Consider the following 14438-nt stretch of genomic DNA (forward strand, 5'->3'; position numbering starts at 1 on the left):
GCTATAGCATATCTAACTACAGGTTTATTATGTTGTTGCTATAGTATATCTAACTACAGGTTTATTATGTTGTTGCTATAGTATATCTAACTACAGGTTTATTATGTTGTTGCTATAGTATATCTAACTACAGGTTTATTATGTTGTTGCTATAGTATATCTAACTACAGGTTTATTATGTTGTTGCTATAGCATATCTAACTACAGGTTTATTATGTTGTTGCTATAGTATATCTAACTACAGGTTTATTATGTTGTTGCTATAGTATATCTAACTACAGGTTTATTATGTTGTTGCTATAGTATATCTAACTACAGGTTTATTATGTTGTTGCTATAGTATATCTAACTACAGGTTTATTATGTTGTTGCTATAGTATATCTAACTACAGGTTTATTATGTTGTTGCTATAGTATATCTAACTACAGGTTTATTATGTTGTTGCTATAGCATATCTAACTACAGGTTTATTATGTTGTTGCTATAGTATATCTAACTACAGGTTTATTATGTTGTTGCTATAGTATATCTAACTACAGGTTTATTATGTTGTTGCTATAGTATATCTAACTACAGGTTTATTATGTTGTTGCTATAGTATATCTAACTACAGGTTTATTATGTTGTTGCTATAGCATATCTAACTACAGGTTTATTATGTTGTTGCTATAGTATATCTAACTACAGGTTTATTATGTTGTTGCTATAGTATATCTAACTACAGGTTTATTATGTTGTTGCTATAGTATATCTAACTACAGGTTTATTAGGTTGTTGCTATAGTATATCTAACTACAGGTTTATTATGTTGTTGCTATAGTATATCTAACTACAGGTTTATTATGTTGTTGCTATAGTATATCTAACTACAGGTTTATTATGTTGTTGCTATAGCATATCTAACTACATGTTTATTATGTTGTTGCTATAGTATATCTAACTACAGGTTTATTATGTTGTTGCTATAGTATATCTAACTACAGGTTTATTATGTTGTTGCTATAGTATATCTAACTACAGGTTTATTATGTTGTTGCTATAGTATATCTAACTACAGGTTTATTATGTTGTTGCTATAGTATATCTAACTACAGGTTTATTATGTTGTTGCTATAGTATATCTAACTACAGGTTTATTATGTTGTTGCTATAGTATATCTAACTACAGGTTTATTATGTTGTTGCTATAGTATATCTAACTACAGGTTTATTATGTTGTTGCTATAGTATATCTAACTACAGGTTTATTAGGTTGTTGCTATAGTATATCTAACTACAGGTTTATTATGTTGTTGCTATAGTATATCTAACTACAGGTGTATTATGTTGTTGCTATAGTATATCTAACTACAGGTTTATTATGTTGTTGCTATAGTATTTCTAACTACAGGTTTATTATGTTGTTGCAATAGTATATCTAACTACAGGTTTATTATGTTGTTGCTATAGTATATCTAACTACAGGTTTATTATGTTGTTGCTATAGTATATCTAACTACAGGTTTATTATGTTGTTGCTATAGTATATCTAACTACAGGTTTATTATGTTGTTGCTATAGTATATCTAACTACAGGTTTATTATGTTGTTACTATAGTATATCTAACTACAGGTTTATTATGTTGTTGCTATAGTATATCTAACTAGTGGTTTATTATTCTGTTACTACAGTATGTCTAACTAGTGGTTTATTATTCTGTTACTACAGTATGTCTAACTAGTGGTTTATTATTCTGTTACTATAATATATCTAACTACAGGTTTATTATGTTGTTGCTATAGTATATCTAACTACAGGTTTATTATGTTGTTGCTATAGTATATCTAACTACAGGTTTATTATGTTGTTGCTATAGTATATCTAACTACAGGTTTATTATGTTGTTGCTATAGTATATCTAACTACAGGTTTATTATGTTGTTGCTATAGTATATCTAACTACAGGTTTATTATGTTGTTGCTATAGTATATCTAACTACAGGTTTATTATGTTGTTGCTATAGTATATCTAACTACAGGTTTATTATGTTGTTACTATAGTATATCTAACTACAGGTTTATTATGTTGTTGCTATAGTATATCTAACTAGTGGTTTATTATTCTGTTACTACAGTATGTCTAACTAGTGGTTTATTATTCTGTTACTACAGTATGTCTAACTAGTGGTTTATTATTCTGTTACTATAATATATCTAACTAGTGGTTTATTATTCTGTTACTACAGTATGTCTAACTAGTGGTTTATTATTCTGTTACTATAATATATCTAACTAGTGGTGTATTATTCTGTTACTACAGTATGTCTAACTAGTGGTTTATTATTCTGTTACTATAATATATCTAACTAGTGGTTTATTATTCTGTTACTACAGTATGTCTAACTAGTGGTGTATTATTCTGTTACTACAGTATGTCTAACTAGTGGTTTATTATTCTGTTACTACAGTATGTCTAACTAGTGGTTTATTATTCTGTTACTACAGTATGTCTAACTAGTGGTGTATTATTCTGTTACTACAGTATGTCTAACTAGTGGTTTATTATTCTGTTACTACAGTATGTCTAACTAGTGGTTTATTATTCTGTTACTACAGTATGTCTAACTAGTGGTTTATTATTCTGTTACTACAGTATGTCTAACTAGTGGTTTATTATTCTGTTACTACAGTATGTCTAACTAGTGGTTTATTATTCTGTTACTACAGTATGTCTAACTAGTGGTTTATTATTCTGTTACTACAGTATGTCTAACTAGTGGTTTATTATTCTGTTACTATAGTATGTCTAACTAGTGGTTTATTGTTCTGCTACTACAGTATATCTAACTAGTGGTTTATTATTCTGTTACTATAGTATGTCTAACTAGTGGTTTATTATTCTGCTACTACAGTATGTCTAACTAGTGGTTTATTATTCTGTTACTATAGTATGTCTAACTAGTGGTTTATTATTCTGCTACTACAGTATGTCTAACTAGTGGTTTATTATTCTGTTACTACAGTATGTCTAACTAGTGGTTTATTATTCTGTTACTATAGTATGTCTAACTAGTGGTTTATTATTCTGTTACTACAGTATGTCTAACTAGTGGTTTATTATTCTGTTGCTATAGTATATCTAACTACAGGTTTATTATTCTGCTACTACAGTATGTCTAACTAGTGGTGTATTATGTTGTTGCTATAGTATATCTAACTACAGGTGTATTATGTTGTTGCTATAGTATATCTAACTACAGGTTTATTATGTTGTTGCTATAGTATTTCTAACTACAGGTTTATTATGTTGTTGCTATAGTATATCTAACTAGTGGTGTATTATGTTGTTGCTATAGTATATCTAACTACAGATTTATTATGTTGTTGCTATAGTATATCTAACTAGTGGTGTATTATGTTGTTGCTATAGTATATCTAACTACAGGTTTATTATGTTGTTGCTATAGTATATCTAACTAGTGGTGTATTATGTTGTTGCTATAGTATATCTAACTACAGGTGTATTATGTTGTTGCTATAGTATATCTAACTACAGGTTTATTATGTTGTTGCTATAGTATTTCTAACTACAGGTTTATTATGTTGTTGCTATAGTATATCTAACTAGTGGTGTATTATGTTGTTGCTATAGTATATCTAACTACAGATTTATTATGTTGTTGCTATAGTATATCTAACTAGTGGTGTATTATGTTGTTGCTATAGTATATCTAACTACAGGTTTATTATGTTGTTGCTATAGTATATCTAACTAGTGGTGTATTATGTTGTTGCTATAGTATATCTAACTACAGGTTTATTATGTTGTTGCTATAGTATATCTAACTAGTGGTGTATTATGTTGTTGCTATAGTATTTCTAACTACAGGTTTATTATGTTGTTGCTATAGTATTTCTAACTACAGGTTTATTATGTTGTTGCTATAGTATTTCTAACTACAGGTTTATTATGTTGTTGCTATAGTATATCTAACTAGTGGTGTATTATGTTGTTGCTATAGTATATCTAACTACAGGTTTATTATGTTGTTGCTATAGTATATCTAACTAGTGGTGTATTATGTTGTTGCTATAGTATTTCTAACTACAGGTTTATTATGTTGTTTCTATAGTATATCTAACTAGTGGTGTATTATGTTGTTGCTATAGTATATCTAACTACAGGTTTATTATGTTGTTGCTATAGTATATCTAACTAGTGGTGTATTATGTTGTTGCTATAGTATATCTAACTACAGGTTTATTATGTTGTTGCTATAGTATATCTAACTAGTGGTGTATTATGTTGTTGCTATAGTATATCTAACTACAGGTTTATTATGTTGTTGCTATAGTATATCTAACTAGTGGTGTATTATGTTGTTGCTATAGTATTTCTAACTACAGGTTTATTATGTTGTTGCTATAGTATTTCTAACTACAGGTTTATTATGTTGTTGCTATAGTATTTCTAACTACAGGTTTATTATGTTGTTGCTATAGTATATCTAACTAGTGGTGTATTATGTTGTTGCTATAGTATATCTAACTACAGGTTTATTATGTTGTTGCTATAGTATATCTAACTACAGGTTTATTATGTTGTTGCTATAGTATATCTAACTACAGGTTTATTATGTTGTTGCTATAGTATATCTAACTAGTGATGTATTATGTTGTTGCTATAGTATATCTAACTACAGGTTTATTATGTTGTTGCTATAGTATATCTAACTAGTGGTGTATTATGTTGTTGCTATAGTATATCTAACTACAGGTTTATTATGTTGTTGCTATAGTATATCTAACTACAGGTTTATTATGTTGTTGCTATAGTATTTCTAACTACAGGTTTATTATGTTGTTGCTATAGTATTTCTAACTACAGGTTTATTATGTTGTTGCTATAGTATATCTAACTAGTGGTGTATTATGTTGTTGCTATAGTATATCTAACTACAGGTTTATTATGTTGTTGCTATAGTATATCTAACTAGTGGTGTATTATGTTGTTGCTATAGTATTTCTAACTACAGGTTTATTATGTTGTTGCTATAGTATATCTAACTACAGGTTTATTATGTTGTTGCTATAGTATATCTAACTAGTGGTGTATTATGTTGTTGCTATAGTATATCTAACTACAGGTTTATTATGTTGTTGCTATAGTATATCTAACTAGTGGTGTATTATGTTGTTGCTATAGTATATCTAACTACAGGTTTATTATGTTGTTGCTATAGTATATCTAACTAGTGGTGTATTATGTTGTTGCTATAGTATATCTAACTAGTGGTGTATTATGTTGTTGCTATAGTATATCTAACTACAGGTCTATTATGTTGTTGCTATAGTATATCTAACTAGTGGTGTATTATGTTGTTGCTATAGTATTTCTAACTACAGGTTTATTATGTTGTTGCTATAGTATATCTAACTAGTGGTGTATTATGTTGTTGCTATAGTATTTCTAACTACAGGTTTATTATGTTGTTGCTATAGTATATCTAACTACATGTTTATTATGTTGTTGCTATAGTATATCTAACTACAGGTTTATTATGTTGTTGCTATAGTATATCTAACTACAGGTTTATTATGTTGTTGCTATAGCATATCTAACTACATGTTTATTATGTTGTTGCTATAGTATATCTAACTACAGGTTTATTATTCTGCTACTACAGTATGTCTAACTAGTGGTTTATTATTCTGTTACTATAGTATGTCTAACTAGTGGTTTATTATTCTGCTACTACAGTATGTCTAACTAGTGGTTTATTATTCTGTTACTATAGTATGTCTAACTAGTGGTTTATTATTCTGTTACTATAGTATTTCCAAGGGAGAGAGGTTGCAGGTGAAAACAGTGTTGATATTGATCTGCTATTCTTCTTTAATGATTTATTGATGACCAGACTAGTCAAGCGTCATTAAAGAAGACCTCTCCACTTCACGACTTCACAGAGACACTACCATACTCCAAGTAACTGTCAACTGTCCCAACTGTCCATAGGACCAGGAACAACACCTGGCTCTAGCATTTGGTAAACTAATAGTTTGACCACCAACTCCTTTAGGGTCGTCTTTGGCTGCTGTGAAGGTGTTGGTACATCCAAATTGTTGCTCTATTCTTTCCCAGCTTGAAGAGATGTCTTACGGAGTTGAGTGAGCTTGTCGGTAGGGAGACAAATCTTTTAGCAGACAAAGTGTTTGACCCCTGTTCCCACCACTACGATGCAGATTGTGTGTGTGTATGTGTGGGCTTTCTTATTCATTAGAGTGCATATCTGACTTATTCCACTATGACATTGTACAGAAGGAGCCAAACCGGTTGGACCCCTATTCCCTTCATTAAAGACACTAACCCAACTGGGAAACGTGTGAAGACTAATTGTCAGATAGATTTTAGGGGACAAACTTCTACAAAGCAAAGTATTAAACCTCCCCTCCCTATCTAGAGGGGACAACACATTGGGAAACAGCTTGGGGGTGTCAGTTTAAGTGGACTAAACAAGGTATTTGACCCCTCGTACCCTCCCTAGGGACATATCTGACTGAGAACAGCAGCATGGTCTGTCTGTACAGGCCAGGTCTCACACTGTGTGTACGGTGTGTCTCTCTCTCTCTCTCTGTGTGTGTGATTTGACCTCTCATCTTTAGCAGGAGGGGAAAAAAGAGTGCAAGAGATCACACTGGCAGCAGCGTGAGGTTTCCACTTGGAGGATGGATACCAAGGCCAGTTTGACAGCAGTGGCAGAGAAAAAGGGAGAGAAAGTGTTAAGATGTTTCCCCTCATCTTTAGTCTGATAACACCGTAGGGGCTTATGGTGTAGAGCGAGAGGGGGGAGGGAGGGAGGGAGGGAGGGAGGGAGGGAGGGAGGGAGGGAGGGAGGGAGGGAGGGAGGGAGCGAGCGAGGATGCAAAGCTGCAGAGAAAACTGTTTCTCTATCAAAAGTTCCCTCAGGCAGCAGAGATGGTGTGAGGTGTGATGCAGACTCCGTATGGTGTAGTGTGTTACAGTGTAAGGCTGAGTGGAGTGAAACAAGCTGTTTTAAGTAGGGTGTATGCTGATGAGATATAATGTGCTGTGTAGTGGGCTGTATAGAGCACTACTGGATAATGTGCTGTGTAGTGGGCTGTATAGAGCACTACTGGATAATGTGCTGTGTAGTGGGCTGTATAGAGCACTACTGGATAATGTGCTGTGTAGTGGGCTGTATAGAGCACTACTGGATAATGTGCTGTGTAGTGGGCTGTATAGAGCACTACTGGATAATGTGCTGTGTAGTGGGCTGTATAGAGCACTACTGGATAATGTGCTGTGTAGTGGGCTGTATAGAGCACTACTGGATAATGTGCTGTGTAGTGGGCTGTATAGAGCACTACTGGATGCTGTGTAGTGTACTAAGTAGTATGCTGGTTGATAGTGTTCCCTTACCCTGTCCTCCAGCCTGGCAACCTGTTCCCTGTAGAAGGCATCCTGTTTCTTCAGTTCCTGGTCTCTGAGCTCCAGCTGCTTGGCCTACACACACGAAAGAGAGAGGAGAGGGGAGAGAAGAGAGATCAGAGGAGAGAGGAGAGAGGAGGAGAGAAGAGAGGAGACATTACTAGAGCATTCAGTCAACCATGGACACAGAAGAGACACAGGACACACTCGGGATAACTCAGTCAACAGCAGTTACAGGGGATAGAGAACACAAAAATGGACAACACACTTTCCATTACCAGAGCCATGAGTGGATGTGGACGTGGGGTATTGGGGCATGGGTTATTTGGAAGTGATGGGGGATGCCAAGAGACAGCCCTCTCACTCATTGCCTTCTGCTACTTTCAAGGACATCGGTGTGTGTGTATGTGCATCTGCAGAAATGCGTGTGTGTGTGTGTGTGTATCTGCAGAAATGTGTGTGTATCTGCAGAAATGTGTGTATCTGCAGAAATGTGTGCGCGCGTGTGTGTGTGTGTGTAGCCACACTGCAGTCTGACAGGGGAGATAGCATCAGACCAGGACAATGGAAGGCCTGCTCTCTTTATTTATGACCCTGTGATACCAGTACTGCTCTTTTCTACAGTGACCTTCAATAAACACCCATCTGACTCCAGCTGATCTCCCCTATGATACAAGACTGTCAGCTCTGAGGAAATCAACTTCAGAGCCTACACAAGGCCCTATACACTAAACTGCCAGAGGAATATATATATAAATATAAGAGAGAGAGAGAGAGAGAGAGAAATGGGGTGCGAGAGAGAGAGAGAGAGATGGGGTGCGAGAGAGAGAGATGGGGTGAGAGAGAGAGAGAGATGGGGTGAGAGAGAGAGAGAGATGGGGTGAGAGAGAGAGAGATGGGGTGCAAGAGAGAGAGCGAGAGAGAGAGAGATGGGGAGAGAGAGAGAGATGGGGTGCGAGAGAGAGAGAGAGATGGGGTGCGAGAGAGAGAGAGAGAGAGATGGGGTGCGAGAGAGAGAGAGAGAGAGATGGGGTGCGAGAGAGAGAGAGAGATGGGGTGCGAGAGAGAGAGATGGGGTGAGAGAGAGAGCGAGAGAGAGAAAAAGAGCAAGAGATGGGGAGCTCAGCGCTCCAGTCTTACCTTCCGTGTAATCTCCTGAAGACAGAAAGCATTTAAAGAGAACGAGAGGAAGAGAGAAAGACAGAGCAGAGTGCTGATAAAACGTTGAACATCTTCAAAATGACATTTCAACTGGTTAAGTATTCAAACGCTGGGAGTGACTGACCGCCACAACGCTTTATGCTTGAGCAAACAAACTCATGTTTACTCACTCGCTCTCCATCTTTCACACATAGATGTAGGATCTTCATTTGATCTATAGTCACAGCTAAAATAATCCCTGTGAACGTTTAGTCCATAACGTTGCTGGATTGGTGGTTAGGCTATTAGCTGGACAAAAGTAGGCTACATGAAAAGTGCAATACTGTTAATATAACCGTGTGTTAGTGTGGGTTTTCCGTTAAAGCTGCAATAAGTAACTGTTCCTGTCTTCACCAGGGGTATTCATTTCACCCTAGGAGAGTTGGAGCCTGCTGGTTTTCTATTCTATCTGGTCACTAACTCCACACTACTGGTGTCCCAGGTCTAACATCAGTCCCTGATTAGAGGGAAACATTAAAACATGCAATGGAACTGACTTCCAGAGCTGAGTTTGAGGCCTGTATACTATACTTGCTCGTTTTGTCACATAAACTGAACTTGGACGTACTATGAGAATTTTAGACACCAGGAAATGGCGGAACAATTTCTGCATAGAGCATCTTTAATTTATGGAAATCACGAAACTCATCTGCATTTCCTGCAAATTCTCAGCAACAAAATAGTGATTCAATTAAGATCCTACATCTATGTACACATTGAAAGACATACGGACTAACTGAACTGAACTAAATTGACTGACAGAAAGACTGAACTAAATTGACTTGAGCTGTGCTATGCGTGACTGTTAGAAGACGGGCTCCATGAAATCTAATAGTGTACTGGGCAGCCCAAACGGTGACCCTGTGTGCCAAAAATCTGTCTCCCTTCCACAGCTCAATCAAGCTTGAAACAGAACATCTCTGAGAGGGGCGGGTAGGACTTTGTATCACCATGATTACAGATGGAGAAAGACAAAAGAAACACACGCCCAGACACAAACATGGCTCAGACACGTCAACACACACACTGATCCCAAACATACACACAGCAGAGCAGCTGTACTCACAGAGTGGGGAGACAGAACTGTGTAGTAAAAGGGAAACTAAAGGGACATTAAAAAAGGGAGGCAGTGACACAAATGTGTCCAGGGATTTTGTTTTTCTTCTCGGTGTGTCTGATCCTGTAGCAGGTGTTAAGAGTTTCTCTTTGGACTACAGTAGTTCATATGGTCTAACTCAGACAACACACACACACACACACACACACACACACACACACACACTGCACGCTGTCAGGATTTCTTCCCACTGATTAACCCCATTCAGTGGCCCTAAAGATAATCTAATCATACTAAAGCCCAAACAATGGGACAGCCTTCCATGACCACCAATCCACTTTTGTTCCCCTAATGAAGAGGCTGTAGGGGGAAGAGAGGGGGGGGGGGGTGAAAGTGGAGAAAGAAAGAAAAGGGAAGCGAACTTGAAAAAGGGAAGAGAGAATGAAAAGGGTGGATAAAAGGTGATTTATCATAGTGAGCCGTCAGGCTGGCCACCGTTCCTCTGACATGTGGCCCTCAGTGAGCCGTCAGGCTGGCCCTCATAGTGAGCCGTCAGGCTGGCCAACATTCCTCTGATATGTGGCCCTCATAGTGAGCCGTCAGGCTGGCCACCGTTCCTCTGACATGTGGCCCTCATAGCGAGCAGTCAGGCTGGCCACCGTTCCTCTGACATGTGGCCCTCATAGCGAGCAGTCAGGCTGGCCACCGTTCCTCTGACATGTGGCCCTCATAGTGAGCAGTCAGGCTGGCCACCGTTCCTCTGACATGTGGCCCTCAGGAGGGACAGAGAAAGAGAGGAAGTTGTGAGAACAAAGAGAGCAAGAGAGAGAAAGAAATAAAGAGAGAGAAAAGTAAAGACCAAGAGGCAATAAAATAGACAAATCCTCTCATGTTTGGGACCATGTCCAGGGCTGGTTTCCCAAAAGCCTCGTAGCACTAAGATCCTCTTAATTACTAATCTAAATGGATGAAAGGTGATCTAGGTGCTACGATGCGTTTGGGAAACCAGCCCTGGACATTACACCAAAGTAGAAGTACTGTAGTTACACAAACTTTTCTCATACTGTCTGCATCTGGCTGACAGAGCAGGCCTTAGAGACCCTATCGTCAGATTAAACACATCGTTTAGGGGGCTGAACGTCTCGCTGAATATCAATTAGCTGCCGGCAAATAAATAAGCGGCAGCCATGTTTTTTAATTAGCATAGTGCTGCAGTTTGGCTGCTGTGTGAAGGAAGCAAAAATGCAAACAGTGTGTGTGTGTGTGTGTGTGTGTGTGTGTGTGTGTGTGTGTGTGACACAAGCACAATGTGCTGTGTCAGGAGCCGACTTTCATTCCAACTCCCTCACTCTTTAAAGACTTCTAAAGGAAGGTAAAGAGCAGGAATAGAAATAACTGCAGCATTGAGAGAGCTCAGAGTGTTGGGGAACGTGATGATGGAGAACTGCATTACCTCATAAGCATGCACACACAATTTCTAGTCAGGATTCATACGCTCTCCCAACTTTTGCACACCCTGAAAGATAACTCACTCGGTTTAGCTACAATTACAGAACTAATTAACATATCGCTTTGCCGACATCCTTGAATATGATGGCATTGCAAACAAAGCACACTAAAATGGAACCACTTCTTCCACAACCTTCTCTCCGTCTTTGACCCAACCTGAGCCTGTCTATGACTGGCCCCATCCCTCACTACATCATAATCAATGCTCTCTCACTCAGGCAGCACATCTAAATGACCGGTACAACACACAGGTCAGAGTTGCACGGTGGGGCCCATACATCACAGAGCTGCTTGACAGGGCCAGGTGACAAACTCATTCTGATGCGGTGCACTGTCCGCTCCAGCAGGCAAAGGGTCAGGGGTCAGGCCAATGTGACCGCTGGCTAGTGTCAAATGGCTGAGGAACAGAGGTGGTGTGAGGGAAGTGAGGGAGGGAGGAGAGGGACAGAGATAGATTAAGGGAGAGAGAGAGAGAGGGTGTCCAGTGCAGGTCAATGAATATGGATGAACATGGCAGAAAGAGAGGTGAATTTGAGTTGTCAAATTTGGACGAGGTGAATATTGAAGACGAGTCAATCAATAACAAGCAAGCAGTGCCGGCAAACAACTTCACTACCACACACACACTTCATTCACCATGCACAGACATGCATACACACACACACTTCCCACACACCATTCACTAGACATAAATCCACCCAACCACCCACACACACACAAACCACCTCCTAAACCCAATACGCCACATCACCCACCACTATCTTTAATGGTATCGTCCACAGATCAAATCAAAATGATGGCAGAGGATACGATGTCTCTCTTACTGGCAGCATTACAGCAACATATTACACTGAGTGGCTCTTAAACATCAGGAGAGAGCAGCCCTTCTGTTAGGAGTCCATTGGCTCTCCCCACTAGTCATTCTACCACCTTGCTAATTAGACTTAAGAGGCAGAGTTCTACAGAGGAGCAGTGAAGTTCATCGCCAGCTATTACTCTCTCTAGGACAGGTTATATAGGACACCTATAATGATGGCAGATATACGATGGCCTGTAATCAACGGAAACTCCCTTTTCCCCTCACACACACACACACACACACACACACAAAGGAGAGTTACATTTAATTCATTTCTCGATATATGCAAGCACGCCACGGATGCCAGGCGCGCACACACACACACACTTTAACGTCATCGAGGTGTGGCAGAAACCCACAGGCCTAAGTGTCTGTCCCACCGTGTGTATCTGTCTGGAGCAGTGAGTAATGGATAAGGATGCCTCTGGAGGTCAAAGGGCAGACCTGGGCAGGACAGAGGGCGTGTGTGCTTTTGTGTGTGTGCTTGTTTAAAGATGCTCATCACTCATAAGTCACTAGCTCAATGGCTGTGAGTAGAGCTCACATTAGGCCTGGTCTACAGCAGCTGTCCTTAAATCACTGATGGGGGCTGATAGAAAGATGTTACCCCCCCACCCCTGGTCTCTCACCTAGACCCTGCTGCCCCTAGTGTCTATGTGACATTAAGATCAATACAGACCACAGGAGGCTGCGGAGGGGAGAACAGATCATAATAAAAGATAGCAATGGAGCAAATGGAATGTGTTTGACACACAGTAACAGACAACAGTCTGGACACACTCTCAACGGTTTGTCTTTACTTTTAAGACAAAGCTGTCAAGGCAAAGGGTGGCTACTTTGAAGTATTCAAATATATTTGGATTTGTTTAACACTTATTTTTTAACACTATTAGTGTTATTTGATAGTGTTGATGTCTTCACTATTATTCCACAATGCAAAAAACTAGTAAAAATAAAGACATTTTTAAAGAGAAATATGTGCCTTGGTATTGATAGAGGACTGCTTTTCAGCAAGGTGCCGTGTTCCTACTGAACACCATAACTAAAACATTCCACTAAAACGTCTAGGCTAGTTAGGAACATGACTCAATTCATTTACATCCATTTGGAATCATTTAAGGAATATCACTGAACTGCTCATGCTTGGTAAAATGATCAATATTACATTGATTCATTAGCTGATCAGCAGCTCGTGTTGTAAACCGACTGATTGATAATCCTGACTGATTGATAATCCTGGCTGATTGATAATCCTGGCTGATTGATAATCCTGGCTGATTGATAATCCTGCGTTTGAGTTGCCTTCATCTCCGTCTCGGCTCCCCTGGGGCTTGTGGAAGGGGGGGGGGGGGGGGGGAGAGAACCTCAGGAGGATCCTACCCATCTGTCACTTTCAGCAGGCGCTAGTGTCTGAGGAGGCCCTGGTCGTTCATTACCTCCATGGTCCTGAAGTGTGGACAACAACCACACAAAGACCAAACTAGAGCCAGGGCTCTATGGAGCCATCCACAACAATGGGGAGAAAAAGACACGAGGGATACAGAGTGGTGGGAGGCAGAAAACTCCCCGGTTACGTCTCAAATGGCAGCACATCCACTAAAAAGTACACTACTTTGGACCTGAGCCCTCGTGGAAAATGTAGGGAATAGGGTGCCATTTGGGACGCAGGCCTTGACCTGAGTGTAGAGGACACACTGTGTGACGTGAAGGAACAGGTTTACTGCCTTCAGAGGACAGACTCCCCTGGGGGACTGGGAACAACAGAAAGAAAGAGGGGAAAACAATCCGGAGAGGGTCAAAGTGATGCAGGGAGGGAAGACAATGGAAGGAGTTGACAGAGAAAGAAAAAAAGAGAGAAAGAGAAAAGCAAATGGCAAAAGAGATGGATGTGGAGAATGTGCTGGTGACATTGGGACCTCACACTGGTGCTGCCGATGAAGCAGCCGGCCGGGCGGCCGCGACAACAGACCTCCGCTGGCCGGCCGGCCCCTACAACAGACCTCCGCTGGCCGGCCGGCCGGCCCCTACAACAGACCTCCGCTGGCCGGCCGGCCCCTACAACAGACCTCCGCTGGCTGGCTGACTGCTTCAATAGACCTCCACTGGCTGGCCGGCCCCTACAACAGACCTCCGCTGGCTGATGTCGTAGAAATATTGGTCCAATAATATTTCTCAGATACCGGAACTTGTGAATTCAAAAGAGACTTTATTACAAAGTAACAAGCCGAGCTGGTCCATGGATCAACTGTCTTCCCAGCCTCGGCACACTCCTTTTATACAGTTTTCATCCTTAAATCACATAGTTACTCCTCTTTATGTTAATGATCAATTATTTTTTGCTTCGCGCCACTATTGTTCCCACACCCTAAATTCTTCTTTGAG

The 14438-nt window shown here is 39.4% G+C and overlaps 1 protein-coding gene across 9 annotated transcripts in view; it reads right to left on the bottom strand.

Moving 5' to 3' along the window:
* Positions 1-14438, bottom strand: part of LOC139378418 (MICOS complex subunit MIC19-like) — a 130874-nt gene that overhangs the window by 61594 nt on the left and 54842 nt on the right. For 6 of the 9 annotated variants that reach the window (XR_011628291.1, XM_071120573.1, XM_071120572.1 and 3 more), the window contains exon 6: positions 7423-7506. Coding sequence is in view for 8 of the 9 variants with exons in the window: in XM_071120573.1 (XP_070976674.1) it covers positions 7423-7506 (84 nt within the window). In the remaining variant the exon portion in view is untranslated. Of the gene's footprint in view, positions 1-7422; positions 7507-8571; positions 8587-14438 lie in introns of all 9 variants that reach the window. The other 3 variants (XM_071120571.1, XM_071120569.1, XM_071120567.1) reach the window with 1 other exon arrangement.

Source organism: Oncorhynchus clarkii, chromosome 21, assembly GCF_045791955.1.
Source record: "Oncorhynchus clarkii lewisi isolate Uvic-CL-2024 chromosome 21, UVic_Ocla_1.0, whole genome shotgun sequence".
Classification (NCBI taxonomy): Eukaryota; Metazoa; Chordata; class Actinopteri; order Salmoniformes; family Salmonidae; genus Oncorhynchus; species Oncorhynchus clarkii.